We start from the raw sequence: 18,910 nt of genomic DNA on the forward strand, positions 1-18,910 counted from the left end.
GGCGCTTGCAGGAAGGCCGTGGAGGAGGCCGGACGGTTGGATGGGGTGGATAAGGGAAGATCACGCGAGGCCAGCGCCGTGGAGATGTTTGGGGGAATGTTGTAGCAACCAGCAGAAACACGCAGGCAGCCCGGCTCGGCTGCGTGGGCAGAGCTGGACGGGAGGCAGGCGGCCCCAGCTGGGCTGCGGCTCAGCACCGCGTGCCTGGGGCAGGGCCCCTGCAAGAGGCTGGGGGGGGAGCGAAGCCCTGTGGGTGGGATGTGGACGCCTATGAATGCGTCCTTCTGCACCTCCCGGGTACAGGCTGTGCGACACTGTCCTCCTCTCTAGCACCTCGTTTTGTCTGCAGGCAGGTGGGAGGCTCTCGGCTGTCCCAGGGCTGAAGGTGGCTGCAGTGTCTGCGCACCCAGTGTGGGCCTGGGGGACAGTCCCGTGGCATTTCCCCCGTGCCCCCAGTGTGCCCCTCTGCCCAGCTGTGTTTGGTTACGGGCTTGGGCTGGAAGTGAAACTGCAGCAGCCCAGCCATGGTGCTACCACGGGACAGCCTTTTCTCCTGGCACTGCTTGGGGGCTGCTCCTTGGGTCTCCTTTCAGGGTCAGACTCTGAGCGGCTCCGTGTCCTCTGGCACCGTCAGGCTCTCCAAAGACCCCTGTTACTGAGCGTTCCTGCTCCGTAAATCTGTGGGAGTGGCTTTATTTCTGTCAACATTAGTTAGCAGAAAGAGATGGAAGTCATTGCTGAGGGATTGAAGACTGCCAGGCAAGACTCAAAAAGGTTGGAGTAGAAGCAGCCCAGTCACCAGGATAGGGGGTGGTGTGTCGGAGAGTTTCATCAAGCCATGGCTTCATGGTGTCAGTTTGTAAGAGGATCTTCTGTTCTCCCCCCCAGGAGCTCAATATATAACGTGCCTGACAAGCAACCACACAGGTGAGGCTGAACTGCTCATCCTCTTCACGTCTGCTCACCCCGGGAACCTCACCGAGGAGACCTGCAGCGCGCTCTGTTACGCCGAAGGCCAGGAATACGGAGGTTTCAGCACCCAGGGGCAGTGTTTGTGTGGTTCTGCCCATGAACCGAACTCTTCCTCCAGTTGTTTGCTGTTTTGCACTGAGCATTTGCCTGGGCAGGCCTGCAGTGGCCCATCGCTCGTCCACTTTCCCTTCGAGGCTCAGCTGTCTGTGTCTTTCACAGGACTCCAGCCCCGGTATGGCCTAGACCAGGCCGTGCTCTTCAACGTCAGTATTCCCATTGCCGTCAGCACTTTACAGTGGGATTTTGGGGACCAGACAGAGGTTCTCAACACCACTGGAAATGCAGTTGTCCACAGGTATGCCTTACCTGGGCAGTACAATGTCACCGCCACCGTCTTTGTGGGCGCCAGGTTCACAGACGTGCAGGCAGAAGTTGAGGTGGTGGCTTCGCCCCAGAAGTTAGAACTGCAGTGCCCTTCCCTGATCAAGACCAACGAGAGCCTGGACATACGGATCCGTAACAGAGGCGGCAGTGGCCTCACGGTGCTGTACGGTATCACGGCAGAGGCTGGAGAGCTGAGCAGAGGTAAGCAGGGCTGGCTGGGAGGCCAGAGGGTGCTGAGCAAGGGAGGGGGTGGCACTGGGTCCTGAGGCTACCCTTGTCACTCCTTCCTAATGAGGAGTAAGGGGTGACTCCTTTGGTACTCCTTGCAGCCCCGTGTGCTTTACCTGGGCTGACCAAGCAGTGCTTTGCCCAGTGCTGTGCCACAAACAGGACTGCACAGAGAGCAGTTGAGCAGAGAATGGGATTTGCTGGCACCAGGAAGGGCAGGACCTGGTGCCTTGTGCCCCAGGTTGGGTTGGGGATTGTGGTCCCATAGGAAGGGCATTACACTTGTGTTCTTCTGCCTCTCGCAGCGGTTCACCCCATGTGTCCCCCCGATGGCTTGGTTTTTCCGGGCAACAACCACTGCTACCGGCTGGTGGTGGAGAAGGCCGAGTGGCTGGAGGCACAGCAGCACTGCAAGGAGCACGGCAACGGAGACCTGGCCTTTGTCAGCAGCCCTGAGATCCAGGCCTTCCTGGTCGCCCACGTCATCAGGTAAATGGGGAGGACGAGGGTTAAGATTTCCTGGGGAGGGATGTTGTGTTCCTGGGGTTACATCTGCAGAGGTGTTTGGGGGGAAGAGCCCTGCAGCAGGCAGCCCTCTGCAGCCAGGCGGTCTAGGGGGACGCACGGGTCTGAGCTGAGGGTGATATGGCACGGGGAGAAGCTGGGTGTGAGGCTGCTGAGAAAGGAGGAGGAATAAGCAGAGCTCGACCCTTGCTGTACTTGGCTTCTTTGCATAGAGGCTGTGGAGGGAAGAAGAGGGTAGAGGCAGAAAGACTGGAAATCAGAACTGGTGTCTGTGAGATTGCGTCTGGTGGGCATCTTGTGCCTGTGTTTGTGCCTGTGGGTGCCTCTGAACTGGGTCAGAGACATCCACGGGGTCCAGCACAGTCTGCAGGCAGCAGAGGGGGTCAGGTGCTGGTGGCCAGGAGGTGTTTGGCTGCTAGGCAGGGCCGGAAGGTGACCTTAGAAGCAGCTCCCTCCATCAGCAGAGCTACAGCGGGGTTGTCCAGCACAGGACACCGGGACATCCAGCAGCTGCTCCGGCAGAGCACAAGCCAGCGCTGTAATCCTGCCTCTCAGCTCGGAATCCCACATCCTGGACACACGGCTGCAGCCTGCAGCCCAGACCACATCCCCTCTGCTTTTGCATCCCGAGCAGGAGCAGCGCTCCTCTCTGAGCGTCAGGCTCCGGGAACATCTGTTCCACCTCAGCACTCGAGCTTTATAAACAGGCAGCGCTGGAGCGTCAGCCCTGGGCTACGTGGCCTCTCCAAGTGCCCTCTCTGCAACCAGAGATCTTGGGGGAAAGAACCCCAGCAGGGGAGCTCTGGGGGCCTGACAGCTTCTTGTCAGCACTCCCAGGTGAGGATGTTGCAGATCCCGTCTGAATAAACGTGGCCCAGAAATCACGTGCAGAGGGAACAACTGCACCAAATGTAGGTTTTGAACACACCTGCGTGAGGACTGGCAGCCCTTCTCCCCAAACGTGCGTCCTTGCCTCGTTCCCTTCACATCAGGCTTTATCCTGAGGTTACAGATGTGGTCTCTGCCCTGGGAAGAGGAGTCTGCCCCTTGCCGTGGGCTGGGAGCTGGTCACTTGGTGTGCTGATTTATCAGGCATTGCGTGCAAGGCTTTTGATGGACTGCAGTGCAAGGAAATCATGAGACCTCGGATTAGAGTGAGCCGCCCAAGCTGTTTCCCAGCTGCTGCCCCACATTGTTCTCCTCCCCAGCCCCCTTTATTTAATCTCTTTATTTTATTAATCCATTCAGATAAACATGAATGAGACAGTTCCAGGATGCGATTTCCCTGGTGATAAAAGACAAATCAAGCAAGCCGCAGGTTTTTGGAACATGCAGCTTCCATAGTTTCTTGTGGGAAAATGACAGAAGCTGAAATCTGTTTTCCATTAGAGCACGTAGCTGCAAGGACTGCTCTCTTCTCTCCTTCGCTCCTATCATTTGATGACCTCCCCAGGAGCAATGCGCACTGAACCAGTGCTGTCTCACCTCCAGAGCCCACAGCCCTTCCAGGGGACCCCGTTTTCCTCTGACGCAGTGCAGGGAGTCCCTCTCCCCTTCCAGGCCTCCTCAGATTTTGTTCTGCTCCTGCTGCCCCAAGGAAGGCAGCTCGTTCCTTCCTCGGAGGTGGAGGGGCACCCTCACCTTGCTTCAGATGAGGGTGTCTGGAGCCCCCTCATGGGTCTCTGCAAGGTTATGGGCCTAGCAGTGGGGCAGGGGTGGGAAGCAATCCATCCAGCCTTTTCCTTTCTTTTTTTTCTTTTTTTTTTTTTTTTGATGACTTGAAGTTAGATCATAGCTGGAATTAGAAAAGGAAAAACTCGATCGGGTTTTACTGATGGCAGCAAACAGGCGGTTTCCTACCCATTCTCCCTAATCCCCTGCCAGTGGTTCGGGAGCAGAGCGGAGCGGCTATTTATTTTTTAATCTTATTTGCAGTGAAAACTACTGATTCACAGCACAGTTATTTTCGTCGTCGTTTTTCAGCATGACCTCATTAATCATTCCATCTGTCGTGAGCCCGGTGGTGGAGAGACACCAGGTACCTCCCCTGTCTGCTCCGTGCACAGCGGCTGGACCGGGCTGCAGCAGGGGGCAAGGCCACAGCAGGAGGGGCTGGGGAGAAAATGTGCAGGGCTTGAAGGGCTCACGGTGAGGCTCTTCCCCCCAGATGTTAATATGGAACAAATGCCTCGCTTTCTGCTGGGTGCGATTAGAAACAGTCGTCCGGGCTGTTTGTGGCTACGAAAGACCATTCAGCACTTTCCACCAGGATCTCTGCTGGGCTTCATCCAGTTTCCAAATGTGGAAGGGCCATGTCATCTTCCTAAAATGGTCCTGGCGGTTTCTCTTGCATGTGGGGCTCTTCTTCCTGCAGTGCTTTGGCCACTGCTGCTGTGCGTTGCCCCCCGCTGTGTTTGCTGCCTGTCGGTGGTGGCTGAGGAGTTTATTATCTTCCAACAGCTGCATCAGAGCTGAACAGGAGCCGAACAGGAGCTCCCGTAACTGGCACCATCCGAGCTTTAATCCTGCCCCGCTGTCAGCTCCACTTGCAGTGGAGAATCAACCAGTGGCAGATTCCACAGGTCCCCAGAAACCAAAAAAACGAGAGCTTTCTAAAAGTTGCATCTTTTTCTTCAGACAGTTTTGTATGACCGTAAAATTCCTCTTAAGTCATGACTCAGTAAAAAAAAAAGTATCTGTGAAGGTCATTTAAACGGCAATGCAGGCAGGCTGCTCTAACAAACTGCTCTGCTAGGAGAGGCCTGAGGTTGCAGTCAGCCTGCTGAACAGCCTGACGCAGCCAGCCCCACCAGCTCCTTCTCCCTCCCAGCTCCCTGGCAATGTACGGTTGGTTTGCTGGCTCTGTCAGATCCTTTGGGCTCTGCTGTCCCCTCAGCACATCAGAGGGCGGGTGGCTCTCTGCAGCCTGCAGTACAAGGGCCTGAGCAGCTGGTGGGCAGAATGGTGCACCAGGAAGGAGCTGCTGTTAAAACAATAAGTGTTAGTGGCAGGATGGACTCTGAAATCCTTCCGTAACTAAAAGGCTCCTTTACATGCAGCTTCTTACACCCGGATGGAGCTGTTGTTGTTAAGATTATTATTTTCATAGAGAACCATAGATGGCATCTGTCCCAGATCTTTCTAATACTCATAATTTCCTGAAATCCACCCCCCCCTTCTTCTTCTTCTTCTTCTTCTTTTTTTTTTTTTTTTTTTTTTTTTTTGAAGGAGCCTCGATGTCTGGATTGCATTCAATGATTTTGCAAGCACTGGAGCACAGCAAAGAGGCGAAGGATTTAATCTGGAGAGCTGTCAGAACTGGCTGCCAGGAGAACCGCATCCATCAAACGCTGATCACTGCGTCCGGATGGGCCCAACCGGGCAGTGTAACACAGACCTGTGCATGGCCAAGCACAGCTACGTGTGCGAGTACAAGCCAGCAGGTGGGCTCTGCTTCCCTCCTGCTCTCAGCTGACATCCCAGGCAGCCAGGTGTCCTGGTGGCACGTGCCAGGGAAAAATAGGGCTGCATGCAGGGGGCTGTCCAAACCATTGCCCCCTTACCAAGTGGCACCAGTCAGCAACCACATTCCCTTTGCAAGGAATTTGGCCCACTCCAATCTGCCATCTGTAGGCATAAAGAGAGAGGTGAAGCTCTGATGTGGAGCTTTGGAATGAGCTTCTCCCCATTATTTGAGCAGTCAGTGCTGCTGCCTGCTCTGAGGCTGTGGCACTGCTGTCTCAACTTCTTTCTGTGCCATCTTGTAGTCTGAGAGATGTTGGGGTACTCTATAGGAATATATATATGATGTAGCCTTGGAGATTGCTATGTGAGTCTGATTTGTTCAAATACTTGCTTTGTAAACAGGAGTTCTCTTAAATGCCGAAAACTTCCTTGTGGGAAACCCTGTGTTTGACACACACTTGGCTTTGAAAAACGTGACAGAAGACGTGCTGTCAGCTCCAGTGCAAGCTGGGGAGGTAAGGAGGGTTTGCTCATCCTGTTGCTGCACAGATGGTCCAAGAAGACACGGGTAGGTGAGAGCCTTGCTTTGTTTTGCAGGTGATGGTGTTCCCTGACCTGGCGTTCAGGCATGAGGGGTATTTGACTGCCCTGGAGTTTGTGACACAAGACCTGCACCAGCCCGTCCAAGTGAGGTTCCAGGTGCACAGACCAATAGATGGAGAAGGTGAGACATCTCCTCTCAACACTTCAGCTCAGAGGTGGTCCTGGAAAAGCAGTGACCAGAGAACGGCTGAGCAGCTAAATAATGGCTCTTCATCAGCTGTGGCCATGCGGATGTGGTGGGTTAGCAATGGGGACTGGAGTCAGGGCTGGCAGCTGTAACAGGGACAGTACAAAGGGACAAACTCGGCTGACTGCAGTGCTGAGAATGTCTCCTCTCCCATCGTTTTTGTGGCAGAAGTCCTAAAACAAAGAGGCCCTTCTCTTATTCAGAGACCCCAGGGTGTTCCCAGTTATGCCTGTGGTTATCCCTGCTTAGTGAAAAGGCCTCTCCTGGACCTGTGTGTGGGGATGGTTCCAGGCATGTCTGTCCGCCAGCCCTGACTTAAAGCAGAACTTTCAAATTCGAGATCAAATGCAGAGCTGGTAGTTACAGGGCCTTGTGTTTCTCCATTTAGTTTAAGCTGACCAGCAGCTGCCACTTAGGAATGATGCTCCTTCCCCACAAGGACCCCAAGCAGTTTTTTATGGCTTTGTTACCTGTCTCTGTGCCTGAGGAATGATGAGAGTGTACGGAACACACGTAGGAGGGAATTAATCTTCTGAGTTATACTTTAGCACTTTGGGAAGACATGACACGTCTAATGGAACATGTTCTGGTCCATCTGGCCCCTCAGGTTAATGAGGAAGAGTATTTTCTTGAGCCCATTTGTTCCTGATGGATGAGATGATCCAAAAAGCCCTTTACTCCTTGTACAACAGCTCAATACTCACAGTTTGGCAACAATTAATTTTGCAGGCAATTCTTTGCGATAGCCATATATTTGGCTGATTACGAAAGGATATTTTTTGACGCTGAAAAACTGATACTTTAACATGGAAACATTAACTTAAGAAAAGTTACTTAATGTGTTTTCAGCCTCAAAGCCAGCTCTGCTTTTGCTTGGAATAGCTTTTGCCTGAACACAGATCTCTTTTAGATTGCGAATTGGCGCATTCTCACTGGAAAGGAGACTGACTTTGTTTTAAAAAATCTTCCTGCCTTTGTGAAATTTTCCAGTAAAACAGGACACTTCTGACTTACGTAGCACCAGGATGCATCGCAGTTGCAGCTTTTACTAAGGCTGGAGTCTTCATCAGTCACAGTGGGAAAAAATATGGTGAATTTGGAGCACCACAGAAGTGCACTAAGAGTTGCCTGGTAGGACAGTAATCTTTGCTTCCTCTTTCACCTCTTCCAGATTACCAGGAGGGACAAAATGCTACAGAACCATTCCGTACTTCTCAGGATGATGGGAACTGGACTCTACTTGAATGTCCTCCTGGCTTCCAGTGGTGTCATTTGACTGATTTGTGCTCATCGGCAAACAACTGCTGCAATGCGACAGAGTGCACCAACAGCTCTCTTGCCAGCAGCCCCGCGGCCCTTCAGCACAATGAAAGCCAGCCCAGCTATCAGCTCATCAAGGAGTTTCTCTTCACAGTACCAGCTGGCCCTTCCTCCCCCTACATGGTCAGTGTTTATTACTGCTGCACCTCGTGGGGAGGTGGCTCTGGGTGCTTTGGGTAAAGTAAGAATTGTTCCAGGTTTGCAGATGGAGAAGCTGAAGTCCATTCAGATGAAGTGACTTGCCCAGGATCACCCAGGGAATATTTGGCAGGCCTGGCACAGGGCTCACACCACCACTGTCTGTTTTCCTCCCGGCAGTAACAACCTAGTGCAGTCAGCTAAAGCACTGTGCAGCCTCTCTGCTATTCCCATTGCACTTAGGAAGTGCAGATGGAGCACAGAGCTGAGTTCCTTGTTAGCACGTGACATTTTTGATTTAAAGTGGCCAAGGAGAGCAGAGTGGTGAAATATTTCCCCACGCAGCGTTTGGATCTGTGGCTTTTCTGTGGCTTTCTCTTTGGCAGTATATCCAGCCATTTTGCCCAGGCAAGAGTTGGGTGCTGAGCGCTCCAAACTTGATACCTCAATCCAAAAACATCTCCTCTCTCTGCAGGTCACGTTCAGAAACGAAGATATTTTTGTCAGGGCCAAGGATGTCTTCAGCATCCAGCACAGCGCAGGCCTGGGCTCCTTCCTGCAGTGCCAGCCAAGCCCCACGTCCCCTTACAGAACCAACTTCTTCAGCACAAACTCTTCAGACTGGGCACTCGGGCCGTCTGCCAGCTCCACCTCGGCCACCTGGATCAACGACACGGTTTGCTCTCTCCGCGTTCGCTACGCCGAGGAGCAGCAGGTCCCGGTGATCGGCCCCCACAACACGGGCCTGGAGCAGCCGGGGCCCTACACGCTCAGAGCCAGCGTGGACAACGGGCCCTTCAGCGCCAACCTCTCCTGCACGTTCTGGGTCACCTCCCGGGTGTCGGGCCTGCGCGTGGTCCACCCGGCTCCCCAGGGGGGCAAGGTGTACGTGCCCTCCAACCACACCTCCCTGCTGGTCAAGCTCTCCTCGGGTGCCAACGCCACGGCCCGCTGGCTGGGCGACAACCACAGCGTGCCCTTCGAGGGGAGCTGCCCCGCGGCTGTGGCTCTGCTGACGGCCGACTGCGCCAGGGACACCAACGACACCTGGTTCGCCGTGCTCAGCCTGAGCGGCCTCAGGGAGGGGGCCAGCAGCCACGTGCTTGTGGCGGAGAACGCCGTCAGCTCCCAGAACATCACCGTCGTAGTGAAAGTGGAGGAGCCCATCCGCGGGCTGAGGGCCACGCCTGACCCTGAGAGCAGGGTCCTGCTGAACACGCGAGTGGTGAGTGGCTGCCGCTGCTGTTAGTGATGGTTTTAAGCTTCCACTGCTGGTGGTGTGGGTTTGAGAAGAGGAGGACTGGGGGTCAGGGCACAGCACTGCTTGCTGCTAAGCGCTGGCTCGTTGGGCCGTGCATGTGGCAAACCCCACTGCTGCTCGCGGGCAGGAAGGCAGCTCAGCTGTGTGCTCACTGTAATTCCCTCAGTGGTAAGGCAGCACGTAGTGTGAGGGGCATACTGCCTTTGTATTTGCTGAGGGGATCGCTCAGAAAATTGATGTATTATCAGAGGCCAGTGATTACCTCCTTTTGACTTGTTAAGGTAGTTATTCTTGTAGGCATTTTGATTTGCTCTACTAAATCCTTACACCAGCCAGCTGAAGCTATAGGCATGTTTCACCCATCCATCAAAGTCTTGGATTGCTCTGGTGTTTGCAGTCTGTGTTTTTTTTTTCCCCTCAAATCCGCTGTCCCCAGAACTACAGCCGAGCCCTAGGAACCTGTTTAAGAGCTGCCCGTTGATAGCTGTGAAATGCTGTGATCAGCTTCTGGCTGCTTGTGGCAGGGTGTGCAGTGCTCTGTCAGCGACACGGCTGCAGATGGTCTTGCACCCCCGTGTCGTGCTCTGAGTGCTGTCTGACTGATACGTGATGCCTCCCAGCCTGGCTCTGCTTCTTCTCCAGGTCATCTGGAGATCTCCTGGGAAGCGCTGTGCATGCTTTTCCCTTGCCCTAGTGTAAAATGTCCTCATGCCTTTCAGAGCTACGTCCCTGTGATGGAAGCCGGGTCAGATGTGACTTTCCGATGGACGGTAGATGATAAGCCATCTTTCACTTTTTACAACGTTGTCTTCAACGTTATCTACCAAAGCCCAGCTGTGTACAAGCTTTCGGTAAGCTAAGGCCTTTCCCATCATACCCCTTTAATCCTGGGTTTCCATTTCATCCAGCAAACTAAGCAGGAAAAGCAGCAGGGAGAGGAGAAAGCAGAGGTTTCTACAGACACCCTGCCCCGTCCAGGAGCTGCCAGCAGTGCAGGTTTAGGCCGTGCACTGAATTGAGCTGAGGTTTTCACTGGGCTCCTAACGAGCTCATCTGTTGTTCCTCACTGAGCTGCTCGTGCAAATGCACGTAATAAGTTTCTTTTCCTGGCTTCCTCCCCTGCTGGCTTCTGCGTCTTTCTCATCTTTGTATTCTCTTTTCTCCATTTTCTGCTTTCTTTTCATGGAGTACCTGTCCTTACTCCTTCCCAGCAGGAACGAGGCAGTGACCCCACAGCAGGGTGCTGCCCACTGCTTTGGCACAGTAGATGTGCGTTTAGAACCAGGCAGGGGCAGGATTCAAATATAAGACTTTCGTAGCCAGGACAGAGCTTCTGGTCTCTGTCCTGGTCTCTTTCTACTGGTGCAGACAGGAGCAGTGATTTTTGTCATGACACCAGAAGGACTGAGAAAAAAGTCTAGACAGAAGGAGGAATCTGCATTGGAACAGGAGCTTACCTCTGGCCAGGACATCTTTCTGGTTCGTGCCGTGCACTGCCATGCACAGTCTTGGTCTGGCTCCAAGCTGCTTGACACATTTGCAGGGTAATTGCTGGCTTCCTGAAGGGACACCAGCCCTAGCTCTGAGGGCATGCTCATGCTAACTTGCTGGGTGCAGCACTGTGCTGGCAAGCTTGGGTTGCTTTTACTTACGCAGTTGATAAGGTGCCAGTAGGCTGGGTTCAGTGTAACAGGTCCACAGAAGCAGAGGCACAAACCTCTTACTTTTATCTGCTGGTGCGAGAGGTCCCAGCTGGGTTTGAAGGGTCCCTTCTGTCAGCAGCTCAGCTCTCCTGCAGGTGAGGTGGTGGCAAGATGCCTCATCGTTAGGTTTTAGTGTTACATGCCCAGATAATCTGGAGGATCCTGCTCGACTTCTGTCGTGCTCCTTCAGTCTCTCGCCTGTCCCTTCCCCTCCTCTGCCCCACTTTGCTCTCACTCCCTGCACCCACCACACGCAGGGTGCTGGGGCTGCCCGTGGCATGTTCAGTTTTAGGAGTCCCCCATCCCCACACCATGTGCCTGGAGCTGCTCACCTGCAGCTGTCCCAGGGACACTGGGTGGTTCTTGCTCCCTTGGTGTCTGCAAGTCCCCACGCTCAGCAGTTGGAAAGAGCAGGGGGCACACAGAGCAGGCAAAAGGATGGCAGGGTCAGGGCCAGAGGAGCGTCAGGATGAGCAGCCTTTCTGTCCTCCTGCTGGCTAGAACCGGCCCTTCCTTGGGCTAACGTAGTGGTGGAGGTGTGGTGGGTCCAGCAAGAGGAGGCTGTGCCAGGTAGGTAAAACCATAAACCTTCCAGTTCATGCTGCTACCAGTGCCATTCAGGCCACTGCTTCTGCCTCCCTGTCCCCCAGGCTGCTCTTCTCTGACCTCCCCTGCCTGCCTGGGGCGATCTATCCCCTTCGGTGAAGCCCCTCTCCAAGCAGGGGGCAGCTCGGCACGGTGACCCCAAATGCATTCTTTGTCCCGCTGTCCTTCCCAGCTCACCGCCTCCAACCACGTGAGTAACTTTACGGTCAACTACAACGTGACAGTAGAGATGATGAACAAGATGAAGAACCTGACTGTGTTGGGTGTCCTGCCGGTCCTCCCCCAGAACAGCTCCGTGGAGTTCACAGCCAGAGTCCAGGTTGATTCAGCCGTGGATGCTCTGTTCCTGTGAGTCCTTTGCAAGTTGCCTAACTTAGGGTTTTGCTGTGCATGACTTACCAGCCTTCCCTACATTAGGACGCTTCTCAGGGCCAGTTGATTTCCAATGTCTCATTCTTCAGCCGCTGTCTCACTGATTTGAAGTGCAAACTGCTGTCTAGTTAATCCCTGGAAGTGTGATTCAATCACACTAGCTGGGACCTTTACTTCAAACCTCAAATACTTTTCATTTAAACATTTGCAATACTTCTTCAGTGTTTAGTTCCCTCTCTTACCAGTGCTGTGCTCTGCTCACAGCCACGGTTATGCAGCATTGGCCCAGCTACTTCTTTGGTACTTGGCATTACAATTCCTGTGGTTTTTTTTCCAAAAACCCCAGCCCTGCATCTGAAAGACCCAGGCTTGGGGCTTGTGTGGAACAGTGCAACATGGTCTGTATATTTCTCCAGGTGGGATTTTGGAGATGATGTCCAGGAGACATACCAGTTCAAACCTCCCTACAACAAGTCTTTCCTTGTCCCTGATCCCAGCGTCCATGAGGTTGTAATCGAGCACAATGTCACACACGTCTATGAACACCCAGGTAAGCTCAGGCTGGTTCTCTGTGGAAGAAGGGACTCAGATGTATTTGTTGGGGGGGGTCACAAGGTGTCTTCAAATAAAATGGCTTGCTTGTTCTTGAGCAAACTGCCAGAGGAAATGGAAGTCTCTAGCAGCTTGCCTTATTTTTCTGCTCTCTTCCTCTGCAGGTGAATACGCTCTGATGGTTCAAGTATCAAACCAGTTTGAGAACCTCACCCACTCGGTCCCAGTTCACATCCACAGTTACCTGATTGATGTGAAGATGGAAGCAGAGGAAGATGTTTTGGTTGTGAGCCGTCCGGTCACCTTCAGAGCTACTGCACTGCCATCCCCTTACGGTGTCTGGTACACCTGGGACTTCGGGGACGGCTCCTCGCTGTTGACAGTGAGCCAGCCTACGGTGACCTACAGCTACTCCAGAAGAGGGGTCTACAACATCACTGTGTCTGTGAACAACACCATAAGCAGTGTGGAGACCGTCGAGTGTTACCAGGTGTTTGAAGAGATAACGGGGCTCAGTGTTTCTGTAGATGAGGCAGCGGAGCTGGGTGCAGCAGTAACTGTTAATGCTTCGGTGCAGACAGGGGACAGTATCACCTGGATATTCGATATGGGGGACGGGACGGTGCTGAGGAGCCAGGTGCCAGTGGTCGAGCACGTGTACACAAAGGACATCAACTGCACCGTGAACGTGACAGCTGTGAATCCTGTGAACTCTGTCTCCCAGAGCGTTCCCGTTCGGATATTTGTCTTGGAAGTGCTCAGAATAGACCCTACTTCTTGCATCCTTGAGCATCCAGATGTGCAGCTCACTGCGTACGTGACGGGGAATCCTGATGAATACATCTTCGACTGGACCTTTGGAGATGGCTCATCCAACGTCACGGTCAGCGGGGACCCTGTAGTGATGCACAACTTCACCCGGAGCGGGACGTTCCTCCTCTCCCTGACCCTCTCCAGCAGGTTTAACAAAGCTCATTATTTCACCAGTGTCTGCGTGGAGCCTGAGATAGTCAACGTCACGCTTCTCCCTCCCAAGCAGTTTGTGAGGCTTGGTGAGGAGAGCAGCTTCCAGGTCAGTGCCATGCCCCCCTACCAGTACCGCTACCGCTGGGATTTTGGAAACAATGAGTCCACGAGGTCGAGTGGGACTGAAGTCACCTACACCTACAAGAACACAGGGGTCTTCCTGGTCACAGTGACTGTCTCCAACAATGTCTCTTTCAATAACGATACGGCATTTGTGGAAGTCCAGGAACCCGTTGGGGTAGCAAAGATTGAATATAATGGGACGAGGGTGTTGGAGCTGAACCAGATCTACCTGTTCTCTGCCAGCATGAATGGGACCAAAGTGAATTACTTCTGGGACTTTGGAGATGGCACTACCCAGCCTGGCCAAATCACCACCCACTCCTACAACAACACAGGCCATTACACTATTGGTGTGACAGGCCGGAATGACGTGAGCTCCAATGAGACCAGAATTGAGGTCACAGTGAAACGGCGGCTTCAGGGGATTACCATCAATGCCAGCAGGACAGTGGTGCCGTTAAATGGCTCGGTGAGCTTTGTGTCCACACTGGTAGCTGGCAGTGCCATCCGCTACTCTTGGATCCTCTGTGACCGGTGCACTCCCATCCAAGGCTCCTCCACAATTTCCTACACCTTCCGCTCCGTGGGCACGTTCAATGTCATTGTGACAGCAGAGAACGAGATCAGCTCGTTGCAGGACAGCATCTACGTCTACGTCCTGGAACAGATCGAAGGCCTGCAGGTGGCTAGCAGTGACCTGGTGGAGGATGTCTACTTCCCAACGAACAAAACGCTCCATCTGCATGCAGTGGTGAGAGAGGGGACAAACATCTCTTACAGCTGGGTAGCCCAAAAAGATGGCCATGCCGTGCAGACCTTCACTGGGAAGACGTTCTCCTTGAACATCCTAGAAGCTGGGAACTACACTGTCTATCTGAAAGCCACGAACATGCTGGGATGCGCAACTGCTAACAAGACACTGGAATTCATCGAAAGCCTTGGTGTTTTAAAGCCTTATGCCTTCCCCAACCCCGTTGCCATTAATGCCTCCGTTAATATAAGTGCCACCATAACCAGCGGCACTGGTATTACCTACGTTTGGTACCTGGAGGATGGCTTCTCTCCCGTTACAACTGAACCCTTCATTATACACTCCTTCCAAAGCCCTGGAGCTATGGAGGTCATCGTTGGAGCAGAAAACAAGCTGGATTCGACCAATGCAACAATTTATGTCTGTGTGGAGGAGGTCATAGAGGGGCTGAGTATAGGCACTGCGGAACTGGACTGTAGGTATGTCTCTTCAGGCTCCACCGTGGTCTTCGAGGGGGAGCTGCAGAAGGGGACCGAAGTGACGTGGCTTTGGGAGGTGCCAAACGGCACGTTGACAGGCCAGTCCGTGGCAGTCACATTCCCCACAGCAGGCTTTTATACCGTCTATCTGAATGCATCAAATGACATCAGCTGGGCTCTGGCCAGCAGGAATATCTCCGTGCTGGACAGGATTCAAGGACTGGAAGTGCTTGCCAGCAAGAAGGTGGTGGAGCCAGGAGAACAGGTCACCTTCATCATCAGGATGGTGTCGGGGACCTCAGTGAGTTACTTGGTGAGCATAAGTGGGGACTACTCTGTGGTGCTCAACGGGTCCAGGTACACCCATGAGTTCACCAAGAGCGGCGATTACTTGGTGACTGTGACTGTGCAGAACCAAATCAGCATCGCTCACGCCCAGGTGCTCATCTCTGTCCTGGAGGCCGTCCGTGATGTCAGGCTCCTGAACTGCTGCGAGCGAGGCGTGCCCACGGGCATGGAGAAGAGCTTCAGCGCCCAGGTGGGGAGCGGCTCCCGCGTCTCCTTCTCCTGGCAGTTCTCCCTCTGGAAAGAGCAGGGCCACTCCGTGGTCACCATGGCAGGAGAGAGCGTTTCCTACACTCCAGAAGCTGCGGGGCTGCTCGAGATTTACCTCCGTGCCTTCAACGACTTGGGAGGTGTCAATATCACCAGAACCATCCAGGTCCAGGACCCGATAGTCCACGTCTCCCTCACCGCCTCCAATGCCTTTGTCAACAGGACGGCGCTGTTCGAGGCCGTGGTGGTGCCCAGTGCCAGGGGTGTGGAGTTCCTGTGGACCTTCGGGGACGGCTCTTCCACCCAAACCACCAGGGTCGCAGTGGCCAACTATTCTTACCTGAGCCCTGGGGATTACCTGGTGGAGGTGAACGCCACCAATCTCATCAGCTTCCTCACGGCCCGCCTCACCGTGACCGTCAGAGTTCTGGAGTGTGAGGAGCCAGAGGTGGAGCTGGCCTTGCCCCCTCAAGTCGTGATGAAGCGGTCCCAGAGGAACTACCTCGAGGCACAGCTTGACCTGCGGGGGTGCATCAAGTACCAGACGGAGCACCTGTGGGAGATATACCGGGCACCCAGCTGCCTGAGCCTGGACGAGGCCAGCAGGATCCATCTGCCCAACGTAGATGTGAACAGGCCGCAGCTGGTGATACCAAAGCTTGCCCTGGAAGTCGGCAACTACTGCTTCGTCTTCATCGTCTCCTTTGGAGATACCCCACTGTCCAAAAGCATCTTTGCCAACGTGACCATGATACCAAGTAAACTGGTCCCAATCATTGACGGGGGCTCATACCGCGTGTGGTCCAACACTCAGGACTTAATCTTGGATGGGGAGAAGTCCTACGACCCGAACTTGGAAGATGGTGAACAGACTCCGCTGTTTTACCAGTGGTCTTGTACGTTCTCCTCCAAGGTAAGAGAACATTTTTGCACAGCCACAGAGGGTGATAATTCGGGAGCTCCAGCTCCACGTCAGCTCCACTATATGAGCTAGTGTCTGGGTTGAAATGGTGGCAAGGGGAACTTTTGTCAACACCTTTGACAAAGCTGCTCAGGAGGGAAGGTTGCAAAGATTGCCCAATTCCCAGCTCAGGGTGGTGGTACAAAGGTTTTGGGAGGAGCTGTGTGATGCAGCCTGCAGCGTGCTTCAGAAGCGTTTGCACTGGAAGCTGAAGCATTCTCATTGCTGCTTCCTTTGGACTTGGCCTCTGCTTCATGTTTTCAGTGTAGCTGCTCCCATAACCTGGAGCAGTTACAGAGCTGCTGATTGCAGTCCAAGGAGCTGAGGGCTCTGGTCCCTCTTCCATTAACAGTCCAAAGGTCTCTGATAGCAGCAGGGGCCAGCGTTGGACTTCAGAGGAGGCAAGTCCCAAGGAGGTAGTCCCAGACAAGTCGCTGTGCCTGTCCTCCTGGCACACTGAAACGATCTGACACTGCAGTGGTAAAAGGGCAGGGGAGAGTTGCCGTTCAAATTGTCATGGGAGATCCACCTGGGGAATATTTTTCTAATTGAATGCAGGATTGTTTTGCTTGTAAAAGATCATTGTTTTCTGTCTTTACAAAGTAAAAAAAACGTGAAGTGTGTGTGGATTAGACTTTCAAGTTCAATTTGACGTTTTTTGTGTTGTTTGGCAATGTTTATAAACTTTAATTCATGAAAAGTTAATTGCTATCAAATAAGAATTTGGAACTCAGATGAAATACAGGAGTGTTTTAAAAACTTCTTACTAACCTGAAGAATAGGACGATGTGCTTTATTACCCACACCCCGCCCCGTTGCTCCCACCCCGGCGGTGGCGTTGCGCAGTAAGGTCTGTGGCAGTGATTTGGCTTTGTGTGGGCCTGAATGTTTTGGCTGTGGACTAACCCGACGTGCACCCGTACCAAGGAGGGTTTGAAAGTTCTTTTCTCCTTGCAAGCAGAGCTCGGCTGCAGGGTGCTCTCTGAATTTCAGTGCCAAGGGAGGAAATGTCACAATTCCCAAAGCTGTATTAGAAGCAGATGTGGAGTACACGTTCAACCTCACTGTCTGGAAGGAGGGCATGAGTCCCGAGGCAACGAATCAAACCGTACGTACCACAGAACGCTGTCACTTTCTGCCTTTGTGCGCCCGTTGCTGGGCACAGCCATGCTGGATGTCTGCTGGATGTCTGTTCTGTTCTGTCTAGAGCCTTCCAAGGAAGAACTAGAACCTTCTGAGGTTCTGTTTCCAAGGTCCCAAGGTCTCCTTCCCTGGCCTGAACCGAGAGCCAGTGCCAGTCCCATGAGGGGCTGTGGAAGGCTCCACTATCAGAGGTGCAGGGTAGGGAGATTTTAGGACATCGCTGGGGCTCCATAACCAATCCCACCCAGGTCATTGGCAGGAGCAGACGCTGGTATTTCCGTGATATATTCACCTATGCTGCCTTGGGCAGCTCTTTGTGCCTGTCGTGCCAAGCCCTTTGAGCTTCTTTCTTCCTGCGGAGCTGGGGTTGGTCTCGCTGCGCAGCCTGGTGTTAGTCACCCAGCCCTGGGCTGCTGCCATTCCTGGGACCAAGAGGCAGCAGATCTGTAAGAGAACAGTAAAGCAGCCCATGGTCAGTCACTGTTCCACTGCTGTGTGCAGTGCCGGGCCCTTCACACGTCACCTTTCCAGGCTCTTCCCTGATTTTTACCCAGAGAGAGCTTCCTAAGAGTTGGTCCTTAATTTCACTGTCAACAGTTCCTCTCTTCTCTCCTTCTGAATTTTTTTAAGGGAGGGTTTTTAAGTGCATGTTGTTTATGTCAAATTAAGCCCAACACTGAATGCATCTGCAGTCCGACAGCAGTTATGGTTTATGTCAGAAACATTCATCGTGGTGTGTTTGGCAATTAGAGATATAGTTAGTCTGAAAATGGAAATTCTTACTGCCTGGGTTTTAAACCAAAGCTGGAGGATAAAAAGAAAAAAATTAAATTGATAGTCTTTCAAGGACATTCCGTACTATCTGGTTTCCATGCATGAGCGCAAAACAATGATTCCAGTGTCATAGGAAATTTGCAAATACTGGAGGAATGAATGAAGCTTCAATGCACTCAGGCTTAATGCTGCGGAATATTTATCCCCTCTTAAAAGTCTGCCATACTAAACAGTGTCTTCGCTATTGTCTTTATTTGAATTCAGAATATTCATTATGCCAGGGCAGAGGGCTCTGGCCCCTGCTAGATGGTCCTGCTTCCTAGGGGATTAAAGGCATTTGGACAAAGAACCGGGCAGAGCTCAGCAGCCATCGTGTCTAGAGACCGGTGCTTCTGAAGCTTTCCTCCCTCGGAGTGCTTTTCCGGGGAGCTGCGATGGATGTCTTGAGATGTGCAGCTTAGATCGGAGATAGAAGTCCAGAATAACACCCTGCTCTCTGGAAAAGGAGGTTCTTCCACCTTCTGAGCAAGGAGCGCTTGATGCACAGCAGGACTTGCATCTAGCTAATTTTGCCACCGTTCCTGTCTCTCCAGGACAGAGCTGTGCCAGGAATGCTCACAGCACTCGAGAGCCCAGGGGTGCAAGCTGGTGCCAAGCTCAGTAGATGAGAGCAGGAGCAGGGGAGGCAGCATGGGGGGACCAGGCACTGCCTTTGCAGAGGACATCCTCAGTTCACCAGGCTCACTGGCTTGCTCTGAGCCCTCTGTTGTTCTGTAAAAGCTTCCTGTTAAGCACCCTGTTGTGCCGAGGACAGGAACCCACAGCCCTGCACTGTGTGCACC

The 18,910-nt window shown here is 53.1% G+C and overlaps 1 protein-coding gene across 2 annotated transcripts in view; it reads left to right on the forward strand.

Annotated features, from left to right (window-relative positions):
* The window catches only part of PKD1 (polycystin 1, transient receptor potential channel interacting), an 87,299-nt gene that overhangs the window by 39,520 nt on the left and 28,869 nt on the right, over positions 1 to 18,910 (forward strand). The window contains exons 5-16 of one of the 2 annotated variants that reach the window (XM_084537355.1): positions 889 to 1,557; positions 1,890 to 2,073; positions 5,338 to 5,552; positions 5,977 to 6,089; positions 6,172 to 6,298; positions 7,536 to 7,807; positions 8,298 to 9,047; positions 9,803 to 9,934; positions 11,565 to 11,740; positions 12,181 to 12,314; positions 12,481 to 16,103; positions 17,110 to 17,259. In XM_084537355.1, coding sequence (XP_084393481.1) covers positions 889 to 1,557; positions 1,890 to 2,073; positions 5,338 to 5,552; positions 5,977 to 6,089; positions 6,172 to 6,298; positions 7,536 to 7,807; positions 8,298 to 9,047; positions 9,803 to 9,934; positions 11,565 to 11,740; positions 12,181 to 12,314; positions 12,481 to 16,103; positions 17,110 to 17,259 — 6,545 coding nt within the window. The remainder of the gene's footprint in view (positions 1 to 888; positions 1,558 to 1,889; positions 2,074 to 5,337; positions 5,553 to 5,976; positions 6,090 to 6,171; positions 6,299 to 7,535; positions 7,808 to 8,297; positions 9,048 to 9,802; positions 9,935 to 11,564; positions 11,741 to 12,180; positions 12,315 to 12,480; positions 16,104 to 17,109; positions 17,260 to 18,910) is intronic. The other variant, XM_084537356.1, reaches the window with a different exon arrangement.

The sequence above is a fragment of the Aythya ferina genome (assembly GCF_964211825.1).
Source record: "Aythya ferina genome assembly, chromosome: 15".
Taxonomy (NCBI): domain Eukaryota; kingdom Metazoa; phylum Chordata; class Aves; order Anseriformes; family Anatidae; genus Aythya; species Aythya ferina.